The following is a 23,070-nucleotide window of genomic DNA, read 5'->3' as shown; positions in this document are numbered from 1 at the left end:
CTGAAAACTTGTAGAATCTGGTCTCAGGTCTTAACCCATTTTGGGCGGGAACCCCTTTTGGTGTTTTAGGCATCGTTATACTTTAGCTGTTGAAACATAGCAGATCTACAAGCTCATAGCTGAACCTTTGCACGACACTGTCTTACGTCAACGTTCGCCTCGGTACCCAGGCTTTTATTTTCGTTCGCATTTTGGCTCAAAAATGAACGCCTGGGGGGAACGACACATTTCCTGGTCTAGGACAAGGACTATTAAAAGAGGACAGGAAGCAAAGACTGTACGGTGGACTCCATGTTGCTCCCTGGAAGGAAAGAAACATGCGCAGTTGAGACCAAGGAAGCTGAACGCGGAAGTGTTGGCTGCATATAGCCCATTGTGCATGTTTCTTTCCTTCCAGGGAGCAACATGGAGTCTTCGCTTCCTAACCTCTTTTAATTAACCTTGGTCTAGGAGTGGGAGTGAAAATTTGCACGCTGGCTGGGCCAGGCTACCTGCCCCTCTAGACCAGAAAGCACGCTGGCTGGCTGGGCCAGGCTACCCGCCCCTCTAGACCAGAAAGCACGCTGGCTGGACCAGGCTACCCGCCCCTCTAGACCAGAAAGCACGCTGGCTGGCTGGGCCAGGCTACCCGCCCCTCTAGACCAGAAAGCACGCTGGCTGGGCCAGGCTACCCGCCCCTCTAGACCAGAAAGCACGCTGGCTGGGCCAGGCTACCCGCCCCTCTAGACCAGAAAGCACGCTGGCTAGGCCAGGCTACCCGCCCCTCTAGACCAGAAAGCACGCTGGCTGGGCCAAGCTACCCGCCCCTCTAGACCAGAAAGCACGCTGGCTGGGCCAGGCTACACCAAAGTAAGGCATGAATTTACACCGCAAAAAATAAAATAGGTTTGCGGGTCTGCGGGCTAATTAGTGTCAATTTGGGGGTCCATGAAGTATAGAGCTTTGCAGTCCTACCCCCGACAAGCGGCCCGGAAGAGAATTAATTTTTTTCCCCATAGACGTTTCAGAAAGTATTTATTTAAAGACCTTGTAAGCCTCGGAACAAAGCCAACTCGCATGGTGACAACTCATGACAACAATAAACAAATGTTTTCAGGTCCTTTTCACTAAAGGACAGAGTGTTTCAGTGGTTCATGTGCGCTGCTACTCTTAGCCCAGTTTGGGCGGGAACCCCTTTTGGTTTTTTAAACATCGTTATAATTTAGCTATTGATAAATAGCAGATCAACAAGCTCATAGCGCGCCACCGAGTGGCACGCTACGAGCTTGTAGGTCTGCTATTTTTGAAAAATCGTGAAAATGTGGCACTGTAATCTTTGAATATATATTCTGTCAGAGCCAACATTTTTAACTCAAATCTTTGCTTCTGGGGGGGTTCCTGGAACAACATACTTTCAGATGGGGGTCGGCGGCCAAATACATAATTCTGGGGGTCCTTGACATGAAATATTGAGGACCACTGATACAGAAACATGGAGGTATTTCATGGATTTAGAAGACAATTTTTTTTAAATTTCGACATCAGTCCTAAATGGGTTAAGATCCTGATTTACGGGCTTGACACGATGGCTGGTGCATCTGCGCGCGTGTGTGTGTGTGTGTGTGTGTGTGTGTGTGTGTGTGTGTGTGTGTGTGCGCGCGCATTAACAAACAGTGTTGCTACAGCAGTGCATTTTAACGTGAGGAGGAGGAGGAAGAAGAGGGTGTGTGGTAATGAAGGACGAGATCTCACCTCAAGAGACACTATCTGGTCTAAATGGGTTTGTAAAAAAAAAACAAAAAAAAACAAAATCCTTTTAAACAAGTTAAAACACGAGGCTGCATGAACGAGGGCGTGTGATGTGTGTGTGTGTGTGTGTGTGTGTGTGTGTGTGTGTGTGTGTGTGTGTGTGTGTGTGTGTGTGTGTGTGTGTGTGTGTGTGTGTGTGTGGCGGGTGGAGCCATAGAGTATAGACAGAGTTGCGACACCGAGGGGGGGCGTGGTTCATGCACTCGCGCGAGCCCCATATAGACTCCGATGCATTCAGTAAACTTCCCGTTATGTCCCCATTCTCAACAGAAGTCTACGTAGAAGAGCCTTTTGGAGCATGTGAGTGTGCGGCCAGTGCGGGTTCCCTTCTCTTTTCCTATGTGGAAGAGCCGCCATTTGATTTTTGATTTTTATACTGAAGCCCCGTGAAGTGAACGGAGTTGTCGTAACTCTGTCTTACTCTATGGCTCTGGCGCGGGTATGTGTGTGTGTGTGTGTGTGTTTGGGGGGAGGCCTCAGAAGAACCATCTCTCCTGTGTCCAGGGGGTCCGTGGAGGGTGTGTGTGTTTGTTTGTTTGGGGGGAGGTCTCAGAAGGACCATCTCTCCTGTGTCCAGGGGTCCGTGGAGGGTGGGTGTGTGTGTGTGTGTGTGTGCGTGCGTGCGTGCGTGCATGTGTGTGGTGGGGGTCTCAGAAGGACCATCTCTCCTGTGTTCGGGGGTCCGTGGAGGGTGGTGTGTGTGTGTGTGTGTGTGTGTGTGTGTGTGTGTGTGTGTGCGTGCGTGCGTGCATGTGTGTGGTGGGGGTCTCAGAAGGACCATCTCTCCTGTGTTCGGGGGTCTGTGGAGGGTGTGTGTGTGTGTGGGGGGGGGGGGGGGGTCTCAGGACCATTTCTCCTGTGTTCGGGGGTCCGTGAAGGGTGTGTGTGTGCGTGTGTGTGTGTGGTGGGGGACTCAGAAGGACCATCTCTCCTGTGTCCGGGGGTCCGTGGAGGGGGACGGCTCTGACGGAAGCTGACTGCTGCTGTCCTCCCCGTTTAACCCCTTCCTGCACACCGGACACGTGTCATGCTGAGAGAAAGAGAGAGAGAAAGAGGGAGAGAGAGAGAGAGAGAGAGGGGGGGGGGGGGAGATAGAATTTAAATTAATTCTCCATAATCCTGGGTTCAACAATGGCAGCTACAAAGCTACCATTCATGTTCAATGGAAGCCAGCTTACATGAAGATATATAGACGCCTTTGACGACGTCACACTGATAAGCACCAGCGTGCGCGCGCATACCGGCAGCACAAGAACCCTGCCTCTCATAAGATGCAATGGAAACTGCACTCACATGTAAACAAGACATGATTCATTCTGAATAATAACCAGCATCTTCCGTATCTATGTGTGTTTAATATAAGGTTAGCATTTTTAGGAGCCTTTTCAGGCTGTGACCCCCCCCCAAAGTAATCATATTTGAAGTGGGGACCCACAGGAAGGCACCCAGGATGCCGGCCTGATTCCAGCGAGCCGCCCCGCGTCCGAAACGGTTGAGAAATGAGGGAGTTACCGTGTGGGGGTCCCTCTACTGTAGCCTACCCTCTATGTACTGTCACTGTACTGACCCACAGGAACGCACCCGCCACCCATCCAGAGCAAAAATATGTACGCACATGTAGGCCTACACAAGATGTAATGAATAAATGCTAGGAATCTAGGTTGGTTTACTTTATATATACATGTTATATACATACATACATACTATAGTATTGCCTGTCTGACCTACAAATGCTTTCATGACGTCGCGCATGATCAATAATAAAGTTTGAGTGCATGCACTCAAAGCCACATGCGGCCCCCCACCTTCACTCAATGCGGCCCGCATGTTAATATCAGAATACTGATACATTATTGATTTCAGCTGTTACAATTCCAAACTCGCTTTAATTACTTCATGACTAGTATTAAAATGACTAGTACTTAATGACTAGTATTAAAATGTTATTGTATTTTTGTGTCCAATGTAGTTATGTTAACAGTTCATAAAGTTAACATAACTTTAACTAAATGGATTTGAAATTCAATAAAATGGTTACTTTTTCAGGATTCCAATTCAAAAATAGCAAAAAATTATTCAGGTTTTCAATTCAAATATAGCAAAAATAGCCGATCTACAAGCTCAAAACTTTTTGAGCTTGTAGATCGGCTAAATATGCAATGTGGCCCTCTGGAGTGAGTGTGTAAATATATTGGCCCTTGCCATCGTCAAAGTTGCCCCACCCCTGGTCTGAATGGAAGAAGTGATTATAAAAAAACATGCAGATATTTAGAGAGAGAAAGTTTGTCCTCACCATTTCCAGCCAGGGCACTATACAGTCTGAGTGGAAGAAGTGATTACAAGGCAACTGTCTGACTGCCTCTCCCAGCATGAAGTCCTCCTTACACACAGGACACTCCATACAGCAGTCTGCATGGGGGAGCGCGCACACACACACACACGCACGCACACATGCAGTCACACACACACACACAGAGTCACAGACACACGCAGTCACACACACACACGCAGTCACAGACACACGCAGTCACACACACACGCAGTCACACACACACGCAGTCACACACACACACGCAGTCACAGACACACACACACACGCAGACACACACACACACACGCAGACACACACACACACACACACACGCAGACACACACACACGCAGACACACACACACACGCAGTCACACGCAGACACACACACACACGCAGTCACAGACACACACACACACGCAGACACACACGCAGTCACAGACACACACACACACGCAGACACACACACACACGCAGACACACACACACACGCAGACACACACACACACGCAGACACACACACACACGCAGACACACACACACACACACACACACACACACACACACACACACACACACACACACACACACACACACACACACACACACACACACACACACACACACACACACACACACACACACACACACACACACACACACACACACACACACACACACACACACACACACACACACACACACACACACACACACACACATTAACGATGACTTTTTAAGTTTGATTTAATGACGGTTTGAAACGACGTGAGGACGACGAGACACACCTGCTTGTTCCTGAGAGATGTTGACTGTTGGGAGCGACGAGATCTTGTCCTTCTCTGCTGGAGGAGGACCGGTGTTCTCAAACTGTCCTAGCAACTGAACACACGCGCACACACACACACACACACACACACACACACACACACACATTAACCCATTTTGACCAGAAATCAGATTCTAAAAATGTCTTCTACATCCTGACAGTTTTCTGAAAAAGCTATGTTTCTATGTCAGCCGTAGAGATTTAGATTTTTCAAAAATAGCAGATCTACAAGCTCATAGCGCGCCACCGAGTGGCGCGCTATGAGCTTGTAGATCTGCTATTTTTCAATAGCTAAAGCATAACATAATGCTAACACCAAAAGGGGTTCCCGCCCAAAATGGGTTAATATGCTGTAGTGTCATACACGTACACGCACACAAAATATTATCCAGGCAGTGGCTCAGGAGGTATAGAGCGGGCGCTTGAGAACCGGTATAGGTTCCCGGATCGATCCCTGTGGACCACCCCGGAGTTAAGCCCAAACCACACCAAAGGGTCGGGTCGGGACAAAACGGTTTTTTAAAAGGTTTTGTTTGGGCTTAACTCATTTAGACCCGAGGACGATACAGTCAGTCGTTCTCAAACTATTTCATGTCAAGGACCCCCAGAATTATTATGTAATTGGCCGCCGACCCCCATTTGAAAATAATGTTGTTCCAGGGACCCCCCCAGAAGCAAAGATTTGAGTTGAAAACGTTCACTCTGAAAGAATATATGCAAAGATTTGCACCACATTTTCACGACTTTTAAAAAATAGCAGACCTACACGCTTGTAGCTTGTAGATCTTCTATTTTTCAATAGCTAAAGTATAACAATGCTTTAAAACACCAAAAGGGGTTCCCGCCCCAAAATGGGTTAAGTGTCGAAGTGTCCTTGAGCAAGACTCTGAACCCCTAATTGCTCCCAATGTGCAGGTTGGTGCCTTGCATGGTTTCCTCCGCCATTGGTGTGTGAATGTAGGACAGAACATCGGCGTTCTGATCAAAGCCACGGACAGCTCCCTAGATTCACAGCAAATAAGGAAGATTGACGGCCCGTAAACCAAGGAAGCTTTGAGAAGGAAGAGAAGTGGTCACGTGACTGGGCTGCGCCATGACACTTTCATGGGAGCCAAACTACCCGGAAGTTTGGCAGAATGCACTGGAGTCAATGAGAGCTCAGTGACCAGCTCATGAACAAACATTATTATTTATGAATGACTGAGACCTTTTGTAAAGTAATCACTTCTGGAAAATAACAGAAGACATGTAACACATTATTGTCTGCTGTGTTGCTTTTCGATGTGTAGACTGTGTATTTATTTGGTATCTAAAGAGCACAAAGTACCTTTCTGAAGTTCTGAACGTAGTATCGCAAGACTTCCCACCGTTTCCTGTCTGGCAGCCAAATCTCGATTCATCGAAAAGTAAGTGATTAGAAAACAACCTGTGATATGTCTTCTTTTATATTACTGAACCGATTAAGCGACAAAGGTCTCAATTGTTCATAAATAATGTTTGTTATGAGCTGGTCCAGCTGGCTCCATTCACTGCCATGTATTCATGGCACTTCCGGTGTGAGTTTGGCTCCCATGAAAGTGTCCATGAAAGTGGAGTGTCGGGGGGGTCGCAGCCCAGTCACGTGACAACTTACTTCTCTTCCTTCTCAAAGCTTCCTTGCCGTAAACCAAGGATAGTCTAAGAAGGATGAGACGCGAAGACCGTACGGGCGACGCCATGTTGCTTTGGAAGGAAAGAAACATGCGCAGTTGAGACCAGGAAGTTGGACATGCACAACTGCGCATGTTTCTTTCCTTCCAAAGCAACATGGCGTCGCCCGTACGGTCTTCGCGTCTCATCCTTCTTAGACTATCCTTGCCGTAAACCAGGAAGTGAATGGCTGCGTATTGGTGAGTTAACCCATTTTGGGTGGGAACCCCTTGTTTTAAGCATTATGTTATGTTTTAGCTGTTAAAAAATTGCAGATTTACAAGCTCATAGCGCGCCACGAGTGGTGCGCTACGAGCTTGTAGGTCTGCCATTTCTGAAAAATCGTGAAAATGTGGCGCAAAATTGGAATATATATTTTTATATATATAACGTTTTTTACTCAAATCTTTGCTTCTGGGGGTGGTTCCTGGAACAACATATTTTCAGATGGGGGTCCGTGGCCAAATACAGATAATTCTGGGGGTCCTTGACATGAAAAAGGTTGCGTACCACTGACATAGAAACATAATAGGGATTTCAGAAAACTATTAGGATTTAGAAGACATTTTTTAAAGAATTGTCCTCGGGTACAAATGGGTTAAAGCTGGAATAATTAAAATGAGCATCGCAGTCCTAATTTGTCTGCAATCTCATTTTGGTGAACATCATTTGTGAGAATGGCATCATGAATCCAGAATGAGTGAATCGTTGCATGCCTATGACACACACACACACACACAGAGATGAGTCATGTGATTTGTGGGTACCTGTGTTATGACAGCATCTAAACCTCCCTGTCCCCACGCATAGTCCCCTGGATTGGAGTGCAACATCCCCGTCCTGAAAGCAGCACCCCCCCCCCCCCACACACACACACACACACACACACACACACACACACACACACACACACACACACACACACACACACACACACACACACACACACACACACACACACACACACACACACACACACACACACACACACACACACACACACACACACACACACACACACACACACTTATTAGACAGACAGTAGGACAGCTGAGAGACAGACAGTGTACAAGAGATAGCCGAATGGCATTTAGCACACAGTCTCATCCAGAGCGACTGACACAGTGAGAGATCATCAGAGTAAATAGCATGAAATATAGCCCCAGCACGCCAAATGACGTCATGATGGCGTCCTCCGGTGACGTTCAGGACTATAGGCCAGATCACAGCCCATATGGGGGATGATCTTTTTACGTTCAGGACTAGGCCAGATCACAGCCCATATGGGGATGATCTTTTTACGTTCAGGACTATAGGCCAGATCACAGCCCATATGGGGATGAGCTTTACGTTCAGGACTAGGCCAGATCACAGCCCATATGGGGATGAGCTTTACGTTCAGGACTATAGGCCAGATCACAGCCCATATGGGGATGAGCTTTACGTTCAGGACTATAGGCCAGATCACGGCCCATATGGGGATGATCTTTAGTTTATTTTGTGCCAGATCTGACTAGTTATGATATGACGTTAAGTTGATCTGGCCTCGATCGGACTCTCTCCGATTCATCCATGGGGACGTCCGTCTTAGTGGGTAAAATGTATGTTGGTTGAAATCAGGTGATGTTCTGGGCCAGATGTGACTAGTCTTGGTTTCACTTGATCTGGCCACATTTGAGGCGTACTAATTCGTCGAGGTCCTGACCATGCTTGCTGGGGCTAGTCGACTAAGTAGAGTACAGTACAGTATATAGTACAGTACATAGTACAGTACAATATATACAGACAATAGTGCAGTGATGCAAATGAAACTAGGATATTACCAGGTAACTTAGATAGCATTTTATGTAGACATAGCACACATATAGTGTATAGGTATAGTTTCATTTTGTAGATATTCCACTGTTTACTTAGCATGATTTGTTTGTGCTTACTGTAAGTTTCTCTGTAATAAAAGGAAACCTGGCTAATAAGACAAATATGCCATAAAACATTATACATGCGCTCTATAACTAAAATAAAAATAAATAAAAACACCTTAAATATTTGATTTCTTTCATAAAAAGAGAATCTTTCACTAAATAGGAACTGCTCCTGTCGCAAATTGATGATGTCATATGTCCATGTGTGTCCAGCCCTATGGAATGTATGGAATTATCTAATGTGATCCTGGGCTCTACACACCCTCCGCCATCCTAGTCCCCATATATGGGGGACATGGGGAGAGCAAAGGACTTGAACTCATGCTTCCTTCATGCCTCAGTGTCCAAGTTGTGTCCAGTTCCTTTCCCCTCTTGTCTTATTAACCAGGGTTCCTTTTAACACTCCTGAACACGACTTACACAAGTTAATTGACTGTAGAACAGCTTCCCTCCCAATAACAACTTACACAGGTTATGTTTTCATTGTTTAATTTGCGTTTCTAAATACGTTTTAAGTCATACAGGGTTTCCATCGGACAGACTGGGATAGGTGACGCGGTTTGATGACGTCGTCGCCAAAACATCCGTCGCTCTGACATGCAAAGGGTTCTGGGAAATTGAGGCCCGATGCACTACAATGGCGGCGGGTCACTTTCCTCCTCCGCTCTGTTGTTGTGATCGCCACTTTGGGATATTTTTTAACACTACGAAAAGCGATTACACCGTTTTAAAAGTAGATTTTCATGGTCCTGGGTTCGATTGCCGCTGGGGACGCTGTGGGCGTGTTCCGTCCTCCATCAGTGCCCATACCCGAGGCGGGGTTGGCGAAAGGGCCTTTCTGTGTGGAGTTTGCATGTTCTCCCCGTGTCCCCTAGGGTAGGTACCCTCACATGTTCTCCCCGTGTCCCCTAGGGTAGGTACCCTCACATGTTCTCCCCGTGTCCCCTAGGGTAGGTACCCTCACATAAAAACATGCAGTAATCCTGGTCTCTAAAACTACCTCCCCCTGGCCAGCCGGGCCGCCTGATGGAGGGGGAAAGGAACTGGTCGGAATAACGTGTTCCTTCCACGTGCTACGTCCGGCCGGGGAAACTCTCTCTCTCCCCCCCCCCCCCCCGTCAGGTGAAAAGAAGTCCCCCCCCCCCCCCAGGTTGGCAGAGGAAGTGTAGCGTCCAGGATTACATTAGATAATTGACACTTGGGTGAAATAATGGGTTACCAAAATCCTGGGATAAAAAATTTGACAGAAAAGTGGCTTTCCATGACAAGCAGCGATCAAGTCGGCGGCAGTGGCTCTTCAAAGGTTAGTGAAAACTAGGCAGGGAGATCTGGAACACCATTGTTTAAAACGGTTGAGAGCGTCTGCCAAATGCCTAAATTGTAAACATCAAAGTACCCAGCACCTGTCCAAACAATATGCTATGTGAATTACAGTGATGGTGTTCAATGTAATGAGTCCCAGGATGCAGGGATGGTCTTTTAGATGAGTCCCAGGGACATTATATGAGTCCCACTTCAACAACGTTAGGAGTCATATTTTTGCCATTCTTACAAATTGCAGCATTTAACTCCCATTTCATTGTATATGGTTATAATGGGGTTATATTCATGTAGAAAACAGAAGAAGAAATGATTATTATAACCAAAACCATAGCAAAATATGCTATGGCCTCTGCTATGACCTCTGCATCCATCCCGAGGATGCAGAGGTCGCTGTTTTATTGCGTCCCTTAACTATAAACTGCGTTTTGGGATGCAAAATGCACCCCATTTTAATCTCTGAATTAGCATGCTGTACATTTGTGGTGAAGCATATTTAAAGATGGAGTGCCACAATTTGTCCACCCTAAAACATGACCATCAGGTATTATTATAATATAAGGAGGAAGAACTTTTTTCCAAAAAGTGTTTGTTAAAATCATGCTTTTATGTGGACACGCCCACCAGTTCATTAAGTATGCCTGGCTTGGTGGTGATCCACCTGAACTGAAGCCGCACCCACAGCTGTAGTTGTATGATAAAGGGGGAGGGGTTAGGGGAGGGGCTGATAGTGTGATGTCACTATATTACTGCCCGTTTGACTGTCAAGGGTTCAACCTTGACAGAAGAAATCCTAATACAAAGTTAATACACCATTGCACATAAAAACGACTCCAGGGTGTCTAAAATGAGGCACTGTCACCTCATAGACACATGAAAAACTGGAAAAATACAAAAAATGTGACATTCCATCTTTAACAGATTAACAATAACCGTCTCACCATGAGAGGGGGGGCGAACCAGGAACTCCAGAGTTGGCAAACAGACCAGCGAGAAACTGTTGTACAATCCTGAGAGAGAGACAGACAAAACACACGGTATAAATATCAATGAAAACTAGATAAAGTGCACAGGGCACAGGTCTCCACCAGGGCAGGTCAGGTTGTGGCCTCCTGGTGGCGCTGTAATAGGCTAATGTGAAAAGGGTGCCATTTCTTGTGTTTTGCAAAATATCCACCTGTTGGTGGCGCTATAACAGGCCAATGCGAAAAGGGTGGGTTAGCAAGGTTTTAGCAACAAATTGATTCAAAATTGAAGTGTGACTATGGCTAAAATACTTCCTATACCGGGTGAAGTTGTATTGTGGTGGGCTATGCTTGTAGATCTGCTATTTTTTCAATAGCTAAAGTATATAACATAATGCTTCCAAAAAGGGGGTTTCCCCTGTCCTGAATGGTGTTAAGGGCTCATTTTGGTCTCACTCACCCCTCCACGGCCGGCGAGCGGTCCGGTCTGCTGCTGCCGCGGGACCGATACCTCCTCTGGGTGTGGAGGCGAGGCGGGCGGCCGGGCCCCCAGTGCTCCCCTCCTCCTCCTCCTCCTGCTCCTCCGACGCCTCCGCCCAGCTGCAGGCCTCCGAGCGGCGAGCCCAGGCCAGCTGGGACCGACCCCCCGAAGGGCCCTGCTCCACCTCCACCTCCTCCTCCTCCCCCTAGACCCAGACCCCCCACTGACCCCAGGCCGCTCAGACCCCCCAGACCCCCGCCGCCGCCGCCTCCTCCTCCTCCCCCCACGCCAGGGACCCGCGGCTCCGAGTCGGGACTGTCGGCGTCCACCGTGAACGGTCGCTCCACGAACAGGAGGTGCCAGAGCTAGAGGAGAGGAGGCGAGGAGAGGAGGAGGAGACGTGGATTAAAACTCATTTACTGTCGCATGGATTCAAGCTAAATAAAATCTCACGATTCAAAGAGAATGTTGCTGTATATGTAATGTGTGAAACCAGCGTGAACGCTGGAAGCCACCAAACATCAGCGCCGTGTGTGTGTCCTCCTAGTACACACTGTCCTCCTAGTACACACTAGGGCTTTAAGCAACTAGTCGGCTAGTAAATCCACTAGTTGACCTTGTTGGTACTAGTTGACTAGTTGATTATAAAAAGGCCTCAAGATCAGCTAGATTGTAGTTATAGTCACCACTCACCAATGTACACAGTTTTAGAATGTACAAATCCCCCCCCCCCCACACCCCAAACAAATATATATATTTTTGAGTGGTGTAAACAACTCCTACAACTTGTGCAGAAAAAAATGAGCATGGTTGCTATGTTCACCCTGTTCACCCGGGTGCGATTTCATTACGTCAGACATGATTTCATTACTTCAGACAGGCTATATTACACCACTCAGTTCACACGGGTGTGATTTTTATTTACATAATGGGTAGTTAAACAAATACGACTAGTAAACTAGGCAACCAGTCAACTAGTAAAAATCACTAGAAGTGAAAACTCCTACTACACACTTATCTATATACATACTGTACTGTGTGTAAAACGATTATGCTTTGGTAGCGATACAGCTAACCAGTTGAAGAAATTGCAGATTGAGGCTTCAGCGTTTGCGCTTATGAAATATCTTCAGATCATTATGGGTTTTCTTGGAAGACTGAAATAACTAATAACCGAAAATAGGCCACCTGTGGCGTGTTGTGAGCTTGTGGATTGGCCTATTTGTGGTGCAGGACACACTTCTATGGAATGCATGCTATAAACGGCCATAGCCGTCTTCACAAATGTGATGAGGTCATCGCATTTGTGAAGACGGCAATGGCCGTGTTTTTCGTGCGAAACTAATGCTTGGAATGGGTTCAGAATCATGAATAACCCCTAGTTTGACACGTCACATGAAAGCACAATTCAAAATGTGAAATGTTTGCCTTATACAGGTTTACAATGGTACCCAGCGTTCAACCCCTGAATTTACCATGATCCAAAATGTAAACTATGTTATTTGGATGGCCCTAAAGATTATTTAAAAAAAAAACTTCAACGATTGCTAATGCAATTTCCTTTGGGTCGCGCCACCTTTTTTAGCTTAGATTGACTTGCCTAATTGGTAGAGATGTCCCGATACTGTATCGGAAAAGTATCGGGTCGGCCCTTATTTGGTCATATCGGTATTGGCAAAATATGCCAGTCTAACCACCAATCCGACACATGGGGAAAGGGGTCGACACTATGGCAGGTAAATAAAATGTTGGGACATGTCCCAACATCTCCACATGTGGAGATTGCTTTGGAGTTGCCCAAACTGCAAGTGCACATTTGAGTGAGGAGTCTGCTATAAACACAACACGAGGTATATAGCTAGATAGCTATAAACACTATTCCCGGTCGGTGGACTTCAAAATAAGATCTTTTTTCTTTTTGTATTATTATAAATATTATTCTCTGGTATCGGTATCGGCCAACACAGAAATTGTGGTATCGGGATCGGATCGGAAACGAAAAAAGGGGATCGGGACATCCCTACTAATTGGGGTGAAGAGGGGAAAGAGAAGAGAGATAAAATACCCCCTGCCAACCCTGCCAACAATGTGACTCGTACCTCTGCAAACTGTGTAGCCGTGTCATCTAATCCGTTGGCGCCGCCCTCCAGGAGACTGAGGGCAACAACAAGCACAAAGGGTGACAAAACAGCCTGACACCAGATTCTAAATAGTTTCTTGTAAATCCTGTAATATTTTGGAAAACCCTGTTTCTATGTCAGTAGTTCTCATACATTTTCATGTCAAGGACCCCCCAAAATATGTGAATTTGGTAGCAGTCCCCCCATCTCAAAATATTTAGTTCCAGGGACCTCCCAGAAGCAAAGATTTGAGTTAAAAACGTTCGCTCTGAAAGACCATATATTCAAAGATTTGCGCCACATTTTAAAAAAAAATCTAAAAATAGCAGATCTACAAGCTAAATATATTAACAGTTTCATCAACAAATAAAAACTAGACTAAAATGTTAGGGACTAGTGGACACAAGATCTAGTATAAGTCATTTTATGCTGAGAAATGCTGAAAATTGCAGATCTACAAGCTCACAACGAGTCGCGCTGCGACACATTGTGAGCTTGTAGATCTGCAATTTTCAGCAAGTGTAAAATCAGTCATTACGACGGCATCAAGGCCCGCCCGAAATCCATTTTAGTCGACTAAATCAACTGTCAAACCATCAACACTAAAACATTCCCGGTGACTAAAATGGGACTAAAACTAAATGAAAACTATTCAAGGGGAGACTATGACTAAAACTAAAAATCAAAATTTACTGTCAAAATCAACACCGAGGCGAACTCGAGCCAAGAGAGACGCCACCGAGCAAGTCGTCGTGCCCGACGTTGCGAACTTCGCTCGAGACGACTGACTCAGCGCCGTCCTTAAGTCACGTTGTGGGGAGCGCGTTTGCCAGAGACGCTCCGATCAATCGGCAAACCGAACGGTGATCAGACGACATTCACTCCAAATTAATCGATCCGTAATTTACCCTCCCTATCTGTGATCGGCAATTAACCCTTATCTGGGAGTGGGCAAGACAATTTAATCAGAATTGTTATTAGAAGGCTGTCATTCAATGTATTTCTGAATAACAATATTGTACATATGATTGAAATGACACGTCATACTGATGCCTAACTTCATTGTCACATTTGTCAGCCTGTGATTCTAAGCCTTACTTACACCATAGTTGTGTTCGATAGAGAGCTTGTTTTTTTAACCCATTCTGGGCGGGAACCCCTTTTGGTGTTTTAAGCAGCATTTTATACTTTAGCTATTGAAAAATAGCAGATCTACAAGCTCATAGCGCGGCACCGAGTGCCGCGCTATGAGCTTGTAGGTCTGCTATTTTTGGAAAAGAATCGTGAAAATGTGGCGCAAAGTTTGCTAACCACTGCTGTAAAGCACACCACCTCGTGAAATATTGCTTAATTAACCACCACCAAGTCCACTGTCTATTGTACTAAGAGATTCAGTCCCAGCGGTTGGTCACGTTTCATGGAAAGTGTTGCCTTCGTTTTCTGCTCCGTTGTCTGTCAGAAGGATCAGAGGTCAGTCAGTCAGTTCTCACCTGGAGTCTTCCGTTACTTCCTCTATGAAGCCCGAGTCACATCTGGGACAAATGTATTCCTGGGAAGAGAGAGAAGAGGTTGCTGACATTAGGCAGGCAGATCTGAACAGGGAACGCATATGAGAAGGTGTCCGACGGTCATAATAGAGGGTATACCCAGGCAGATCGAGTGGCAAATCGAGTGGCGAAGTTAATTTATTGTTGTTTGAAGTCATGCAATGCAATCAAATAGGACTTTTCTGTTTGGATGTATGGGCTGCCAGAAATTTGTTTTTTGCCACTCAGTAGGCATTCCCGCATAACTTCCGGGTATGATGATGATGTCACGCGCATACCGCGCATGTGACCCACCGTGAATGGGAGCCTGTCATTGGATTATTATTCTTTTTTCCCCATGTCATATGGAAGCAGGGAATCATAGCTTTGGAGATATGGCTTATAGAGTATAATGTCTTGCAGAGAAACGGCGAGTTGAGAAAACGAGCTTGAAAGGTTCACTTCTGTGGTCTCTAACATTACACCTAGCTACATGTTTGTGAAGAGTCTGCCTGTGCTATTAACTCATTTTGGATAACAAATAAGTTCAGTTTTTCCTCCTCTGGTGAAAAGGTGGAGGTTGCACGATGACAGGCTCTCAGTCAAATCTGATCACGTGTGTGTCTCCGGTTATGCAGCCGACTCGGAGTCTCTCAGTTACAGTGGCGTGCAGACATTTAGAGGGGCAGGTGCTCAAGTTAAAAAAGGGCACCTTGTGCAGCGCGTGGAACCGGCCGGTTGCCTTAATCCATTTTGGGCAGGAACCCCTTTTGGTGTTAGCATTATGTTATGCTTTAGCTATTGAAAAATAGCAGATCTACAAGCTCATAGCGCGCCATTCGGGCGCACTATGAGCTTGTAGGTCTGCTATTTTTGAAAAATCAAAAAAAAAAAAAAAAGGGGAAAAAAAAGTTTATTTTTTTCTTTTTTTTCAAAAGGGCACATTGCCAAAAGGGCAGGGGGTGCTCTAGCACCCCTTGTATCTATCTGTGCACTCCACTGCTCAGTTATGGTGGTCCTTGAAATAAAGAAGAACCTCCGCCGGTATTGTCACTGTAAAGCAGACGTGCTCTCCGACAGTGTGGTAAAAAACCGGTTCCGGAAAACGGTTTCAAATGTGATGGATCCCCAACCCCTATCTTAGCGTGTGAAAACAAAAATCTGAAGAGACATCTTTCTGCGTTTTTTTCATTTTTTTTTCATAAAAGCCATAGCTTCTGTTGTCCGTTTGTGGCAGCGTTATTGAGCGGTATTGCAGCTCTTCATAGCCCAAACAGACGGACAGACGGACATACGTAGACACATAGGGACACACGAAGCCATCATTGGCGCGTGGTACACCGCTCAAAAATGTGTTGAGGTGCATGTCAGTCTGACTGTACATTGAATAGCGTTTGTTGACCACCAAGTGTCACTGTTGTCACTGCAACACACACAGGCCAGGTAGCTTGTACAGTACAGTACAGTACAGTACAGTACAGTACAGTACAGTACAGTACAGTACAGTACAGTACAGTACAAATTTGCATTTCCACTTTGTTTACAATGTCCACCATTGTTGATTTTCCAAGCTGGCATGGAATGGAAACAAGCCTGGTTTTATCTAGCATCAGTATTATAATGACTCAAATATTAAACAATCTGCATATCAGCAACCCCACCACCTCAGGACATTGTGGTATTGCAGCTAAAACTGCTTTCAAAGTCCAGAAAGAAATGACAAGGACTGGTTATATCAGAGTGGTGCTTGAGGCTCAAAACATTAGAAATAAGTTTGAGGGACATAGACAATATGATATTAAATATTAAAAACAGTTTTAAAATGCATGTTATTTCTGCTTTAAGTAGCTTTGTGTGTGGCTGCCTGGCTGGGTCTGAGCACGAAAATAGCATTTGGTTGGTTTTCAAAACCAAGTGTCACTGCCAAGTGTCACAGCCTAACACACACATACATACATATTAACTGTATATATGATGAATGCAGGTGTATCAGTACAGTAGAGGGACCCTGGGGACCCCCAAAAGGTAACTGTCATTTCTCAACCGTTTCGGACGCGGGCGGCTCGCCGGAACCGGCCCGGTCCCCTGGGCGCATTCCTTGGGGTCTGGATGTTCCGGGGACCCCCACACGGTAACTCTGTCATTTCTCGACCATTTTGGACGCGGGGTGGCTCGCCGGAACCGGCCCGGCCCCCTGGGTGCGTTCATGGGGGTCTGGATGTTCCGGGACCCCCACACGGACTTCACTTACTTCACACGGGTGTGATTTTTTTTTACCTTCCTACATACCAACCACTATTTTGAAAAACATTTTTAAAATAGTTCAACTAGCTGCTCTACATCGACACGTTGTGAGCTTGTAGATCGGCTATTTGAACTATTTTAAAAGGTTTTTCAAAATAGTAAAATCTAGAAAAAGTGCCTTTCTGGGCACAGGTCTCCAGCAGGAGGATAGGACTGTGTGAGATGTTTGGCAAAATGTTTAGGATTAATATAAACATGTTTTTGAGGCATTTTGTTCCAAAAATTTGTTTTGCAAAAATCAACCTGTTGGTGGCGCTATAACAGGCCAATGTGAAAAGGGTGGGATATATTCCTCAGCCTAGTAAGAAAATGTGTGAAAAATTTCACGTAAATTGCATGCTGCGTTCATGATTTGAGGCTTTTGTTCAAAACGGGGCAATCTTGCAAACTGTGAAAGCTAATTATAGCCAATTAGGATGGAATATGAAATATCGGACCGATCCGACTTGAGCACATGACCATAGAGATAGTGTGTAACGATTTGTGAGATTTTTGGACAGAATCTGGAGGAGTAATATAAAAAAATGTGTTTTACAAAAGTCGGCCTACTGGTGGCGCTATAAAAGGCAGATGCGGAAAATGCAGGTCAACGGTTTGTCCTTGGCCTGTAGGGAGTGTGCATGCAACGTTTCACGCAGATCGGTGCAGTTTTAGGTAAAAAATGTGAAAAGCTGCCTCATGGTGGCGCTATAACAGGCCGTTCTGGAAAATGTTGGACAGAGGTTCATCGTTGGCAACCAGGGAGTGTGTGTGCAAAGTTTGGCATCGACCGGGTTAACGGTGCCGGAGATTAGCTGGTAACAGACGGACGGAAGGACGGACACACACACGGACACACACACACACACGGACGGAGTGCAAAACATACTCTCTCCCCATGCCTTCGGCCTGGTGGAGACAAAAATAAATGGCAAAATAAGTTTAGGGATAAGAGGTATGGGGTGGCACAAGATATAAGCCTACGTTTGTTTCCTGTGAATGAAAGATATGGAAGGTATGCCACCTTCTGGAAACCTGGGGTTACAGTCAGGAGTGATGTGATTAGCTCAAGCATTTGCGATCAGGTAATAATTAATCAGGTAATGATCAGGTAATAATAGCGTAATAATTATGACCGGCCTAGAGACAAAGTAGTGACAGATTCAGAAGGAAGTGTTGCATTCACGGGACGCGAGAGGCATGCCTCAGCAGCACTGATACCTGGAGAGCAGGCAGGCAGGTTTAACTACAATATCTGACACAGTAGGCTGGCCTACTGACACAGTAGGCCAGCCTGTGCGTGTGTGCGTGTGTGTGTGTCTAGTTCTCTCACACTCACTCACACACACTATGCACGTCGCACACTCACAGGTTCCCACATTTTTAGCTTGAGACCCAAAAGAGAAATTTGATGTCGCCCAAGGAACCATCCTTAAACATTTGTTTTCTAATTCATTGACTTTTACGGAAATCATGAAAATGTTTTTTTTGGGGGGGGAATATTTGTTGAATAGGTTTTGAAATAATTTAAAACTAAAGGGACCCATGTTTGGGAAACAGTCTGTGTTTTTATTTCTTTATTGCACAGCTGCCCCCCTTTGCCAACTTGTAGTCTTTTGTATTGTTCTTAATTGAACTTTGAATCTGTTTTAAATCAATGACCTCTTCCATACAGGAAAGGATTCCAAATAAGCCAGCTGGCTTCTTCCCTTCCTTGCATTGTATTTTTGTTCTTTTGATATGTTATTGTCTATTTTTTGTACTACGTGCTAAATAAATAAACCTAAATAAACAGTGGTCTCTAACACACACACACACACACACACACCAACTCTAGATTTTGTTTTATAATGGGATGAATCTAGAGTTGCAATACCCTCCATTGACTCCCCATTCATCCGATTTGCTTTTGCGATCTGCTTGTATTAAACAACGTTAAACTCACCAACATTGCAGCTCTAGGCCAAGCTTGAATTATTCTCTTTCAATCTGCCGAGCTTTTGTTTCATAAAAATCCACGTAGACATGTTATGAGATACTTTCTGTCAAGACATTCTGTGCAGGTGATTCTTTTTGTTGGAGTGTTGGAGTTTGGAAGCACTCGTTTTTATTAACGGGTCATGCCTCCTGCATTATGTGCAAATTTGAAACAGGTGGTACGCAGGGCCATTCAGTGACTAGCGACGAGTGCTTCCAAACTCCAACACTCCAAAAAGAATCACCTGCAGAGAATGTATTGACAGATAGTAGCTCATAACATGTGGATCTTTATGAAACAAAAGCTTGGCAGATTGAAAGAGGATAATTCAAGCTTGGCCTACAGCTGCTTTTACTTTATTTGTTTATTTGGACAGGACAATGCATATTAATGGACGTCACATGGACGTAAATACACCGGATATAGCACAGTTGCTAATTTTCATCCGCAGTCCTCACAAGAAACACAAAACGGAAAAACAGTGGAATACATTTACATAAAAAAAAAAATACACCTAAAACAATCATGAATGTTGCAGCTTTGGTTTTCAAGCAACCATTTTTTCAGATTGTATTTAAAAGAGGGAAATGTAGCACAATCCCTTATACGCAGAGGAAGGCTACACAACCCTGTACTGAGAGCACTTCGCAGTCTCCTCGAGTGGTTGCTCTGGTACTGATTCCCCTATCGGGCTTTCGTTTAATGAATTCACTTAGGGGGGGGGGGGGGGGGGGGCACAGACCATGTAGGGTCTTGTATATAACCCCAGCCCGTTTGAAAATTTTAAAGTTATCAAAGCTACAAAAAATTGAGCCTCCGGAGGATGTTACAATGATGATATGAGTGGGGCTTCCTGTCAAACACCTTGAGCGGACTCTTGTAGAGCTGTTCTATGGGTTTGAGAGTAGTACTAGTCACACCTGTGCAAGACCAGTTTGTGAAACAGTATTCAATGTGTGATAGGATCATACAGTGAAGATACGATCTGGCCGCTCCAACTGTCAGGAATGGTCTAATTTGTTTAAAATTTTGAAGGTTGAATTTAATCGTATTAGTGACTTTCTTCACATGTTTTTTAAAGGTTAGGGTTGAGTCTAATATGACTCCGAGGTACTTGAATTATGGCACAAGGTCAAGCTCCTCTCCACCCAGAAACACACCCGAGGACTCTAACACAACTGGTCTTTTGGAGAAGGCCATGCAGACTGTCTTTTTGGATTTCAAGAGCAGACATGAATCTATAAGCCAGTCTTGAATGCTTGTCAGGGCTGAGGTTAGAATTATTGACACATCTGCATAGCTTTTACCAATGTTGTTGAGTTTAACGTTGTTAAATACAAGCGTTGAGAAATGACAGTTACCGTGGGGGTCCCTCTACTGTACTGATACACCTGAAATCATCATATATACAGTTAATATGTATGTGTGTTAGGCTGCACAACAGTGACACTTGGTTTTGAAAACTCAGACCCAATGAGCCAGACAGCCAGCCAGGCAGCCACACACAAAGCTACTTAATGAAGTGATGCACCACTTAATACAAATCTAGCGTTGCAAATTGCGGCTAACACACACACACACACACACACACACACACACACACACACACACACACACAGATGAGTAAAGAGGACATCGTGTTAGCAGCTGCAACGCTACTACTAGTACAGTTACCACCATGTACGTGTGTTGTGTTTACATACAGTACGATACAGCTGGCTGTCAAATGCCAACTTTCTAAAACAGACCACAGCCAGCGAGAGAGAGACCGCTGCACGGACAACAACAAGCCACACTCCTCACACTGCGGCTCCTGGACATGTAGACTGGAATGTAGCGTGTTTAAAAAGCAACAACATAACAACAACATCTAAACAGACAAGAACAAAACAGCAGACAGAGCAAGACAGACAGGCCCCTGTATGTATATGTAGCCATAGCTGCTACACAGCTAAGGCTAGCGAGCTAGCGTCTCTAGCTAAGCGACAGAAACCCGGTGTTATCCCACCCCCCGGCCGGGCCGGACGGAGCTGACAGCCAGCCCCGACTAAACGGCGAAGGAAACCCCTTGAAAGCAGAGCAGACTGACCGGCAGCTTGGGGCTGACTTCTCCCTTACAGCAGTGGCAGAAGAAGCGATGCGGGGAAACCGCTGCAGCCTCCGCCATCTTGGATTCTCTCCTCCTCCTCAACCCCTCCCCCCCGAGCTGACGGAGGTCACGTGACCCTCCCTCCCTTCCTTCCTTCCTTCCTTCCGTGCTCGTCCACTTTGCCAAGTGTTGCCAGGTTGTGAGACTGAAACAAGCAACCAGGTCTACCAAAACAAGACCAAAAGAAGCAACTTTGATTTATTGATTGATTGATTGATTGATTGATTGATTGATTGATTGATTGATTGATTGATTGATTGATTGATTGATTGATTGATTGATTGATTAACAGTTTGCAGAATTACAGTACATTTCAAGCACAACTCAATACAAAACTGTGGACGACACGCTTTGTTTTACAACAGGGTCCACCCTTTTGAAATCATCAGAACATTTAGAGACGTACAAATATACATGTCTATATAATCAAAAACAGGAAATCATCGTAGATGATCAGGTAGAATGGGAAGAAAAAAACATATGGGAAGAGGGGTCTTAATGACTCAACTATTCATGATTGATTTATTGACATTTTTATTTCACAGTGTGTAGAGTGGGTAGCCTATATACATTTCAAACAAAAGCATAAGTCAATACCAAAACTTTGTTGTGGACGACACCATAATGATAAAGCACTCACACTTGTTTACAACATAGGGTCCACCTGCCATTTTCAATTAATCAGAACATTTATAGAGACATACAAATAGAATGTACTTCTATAATAAAACAGTAAATCATCATATAAAGAAAGTATTAAAAAAGGGAAAAACATGTACAGTATGGGGAAAAGGGGGTGGGGGGGGGACTCAGACTTTAATTATTTACGGGGCCAGTTTCGTCCGTAGGTGCTCTTTGAGAGCGGTTTTGAAGGAGTCAAGGCAAGGGATCCATAGCATGACTGAGAGGTCATTTTGACCGTTTTTCTTTTTTTTCAGATTTTGAAGTTGATTATCTTTGCCCATCAAGCTTTCAGAAGGTTCCCCTTCCATGACCATCATCATCCATCACCATTCCATCATCTCAGAAATGTTTAACATCTGAAACATTTTCTAAATATGAATTTACCCCATTCTGTACGGGAACCCCTTTTGGTGTTTGAAGGCATTATGTTATACTTTAGCTATTGAAAAATAGCAGACCTACAAGCTCATACGAGCTTGTATTTTTGAAGAAACGTAAAAATGTAACGTAAAAAATGTTTGAATATATATTCTTTCAGAGCAAACATTTTTAACTCAAATCTTTGCTTCTGGGGGGGGGGGGTCCCTGGAAACTACATATTTTCAGATGGGGGTCGGCGGCCAATTACATAATTATAATCTTGGTGGTCCCTGACATGAACGAACGACTGACATAGCAACATGAGGTTTTTCAGAAAACTGTTAGGATTTAGAAGACATTTGTAGAATCGTTCCCAGGTCAAAATGGGTTAAGCACATCCTATATTCTGTTACTTAATTATTTCTTCAGTCATGCTAGTGAAAAGTAAAGGGTATAGAGCGTCGCAGTCCCGCCCCTTACCATGGACCAGGAAATGATTCTCCGTTCATTTTCCTCATAGACATTTCAGAAAGTATTTATTTAAAGACGTTTACGCCGCGGACAAATCCAGCTCGAGTCGTGACAAATCATGACAACAAACGCAATTTTTGGGGCCGAAGAAATAATTAGTGATGTGATTAGCTCAAGCATTTGCGATCAGGTAAT

General features: G+C 45.0%; 1 protein-coding gene across 1 annotated transcript; it reads right to left on the bottom strand.

Annotated features, from left to right (window-relative positions):
• Positions 1-997: 997 nt before the first annotated feature.
• Positions 998-21,428, bottom strand: rnf115a (ring finger protein 115a). The gene is made up of 9 exons (XM_079503262.1): positions 21,301-21,428; positions 14,915-14,973; positions 13,404-13,458; positions 11,284-11,669; positions 10,800-10,868; positions 7,384-7,456; positions 4,887-4,980; positions 4,082-4,197; positions 998-2,818 (listed from the first exon to the last, which is right to left on the bottom strand). The coding sequence occupies exons 1-9, from the start codon at positions 21,376-21,378 to the stop codon at positions 2,702-2,704; spliced, it is 1,047 nt and encodes a 348-aa protein (XP_079359388.1). The 5' UTR covers positions 21,379-21,428; the 3' UTR covers positions 998-2,701.
• Between the last annotated feature and the right edge of the window lie 1,642 nt (positions 21,429-23,070).

Source organism: Electrona antarctica, assembly GCF_951216825.1.
Source record: "Electrona antarctica genome assembly, chromosome: 6".
Classification (NCBI taxonomy): domain Eukaryota; kingdom Metazoa; phylum Chordata; class Actinopteri; order Myctophiformes; family Myctophidae; genus Electrona; species Electrona antarctica.
This window is presented reverse-complemented; position numbering and strand designations above follow the sequence as displayed.

Excerpts from the sequence above, each read along its gene's own strand:
- rnf115a (XM_079503262.1), bottom strand. The coding sequence starts at position 21,378 with ATGGCGGAGGCTGCAGCGGTTTCCCCGCATCGCTTCTTCTGCCACTGC. Across the intron at positions 14,974-21,300 it reads AAGTCAGCCCCAAGCTGCCG|GAATACATTTGTCCCAGATG; the intron begins GTCAGTCTGCTC and ends CTCTCTTCCCAG. Across the intron at positions 10,869-11,283 it reads CGCTCGCCGGCCGTGGAGGG|GATTGTACAACAGTTTCTCG; the intron begins GTGAGTGAGACC and ends TCTCTCTCTCAG.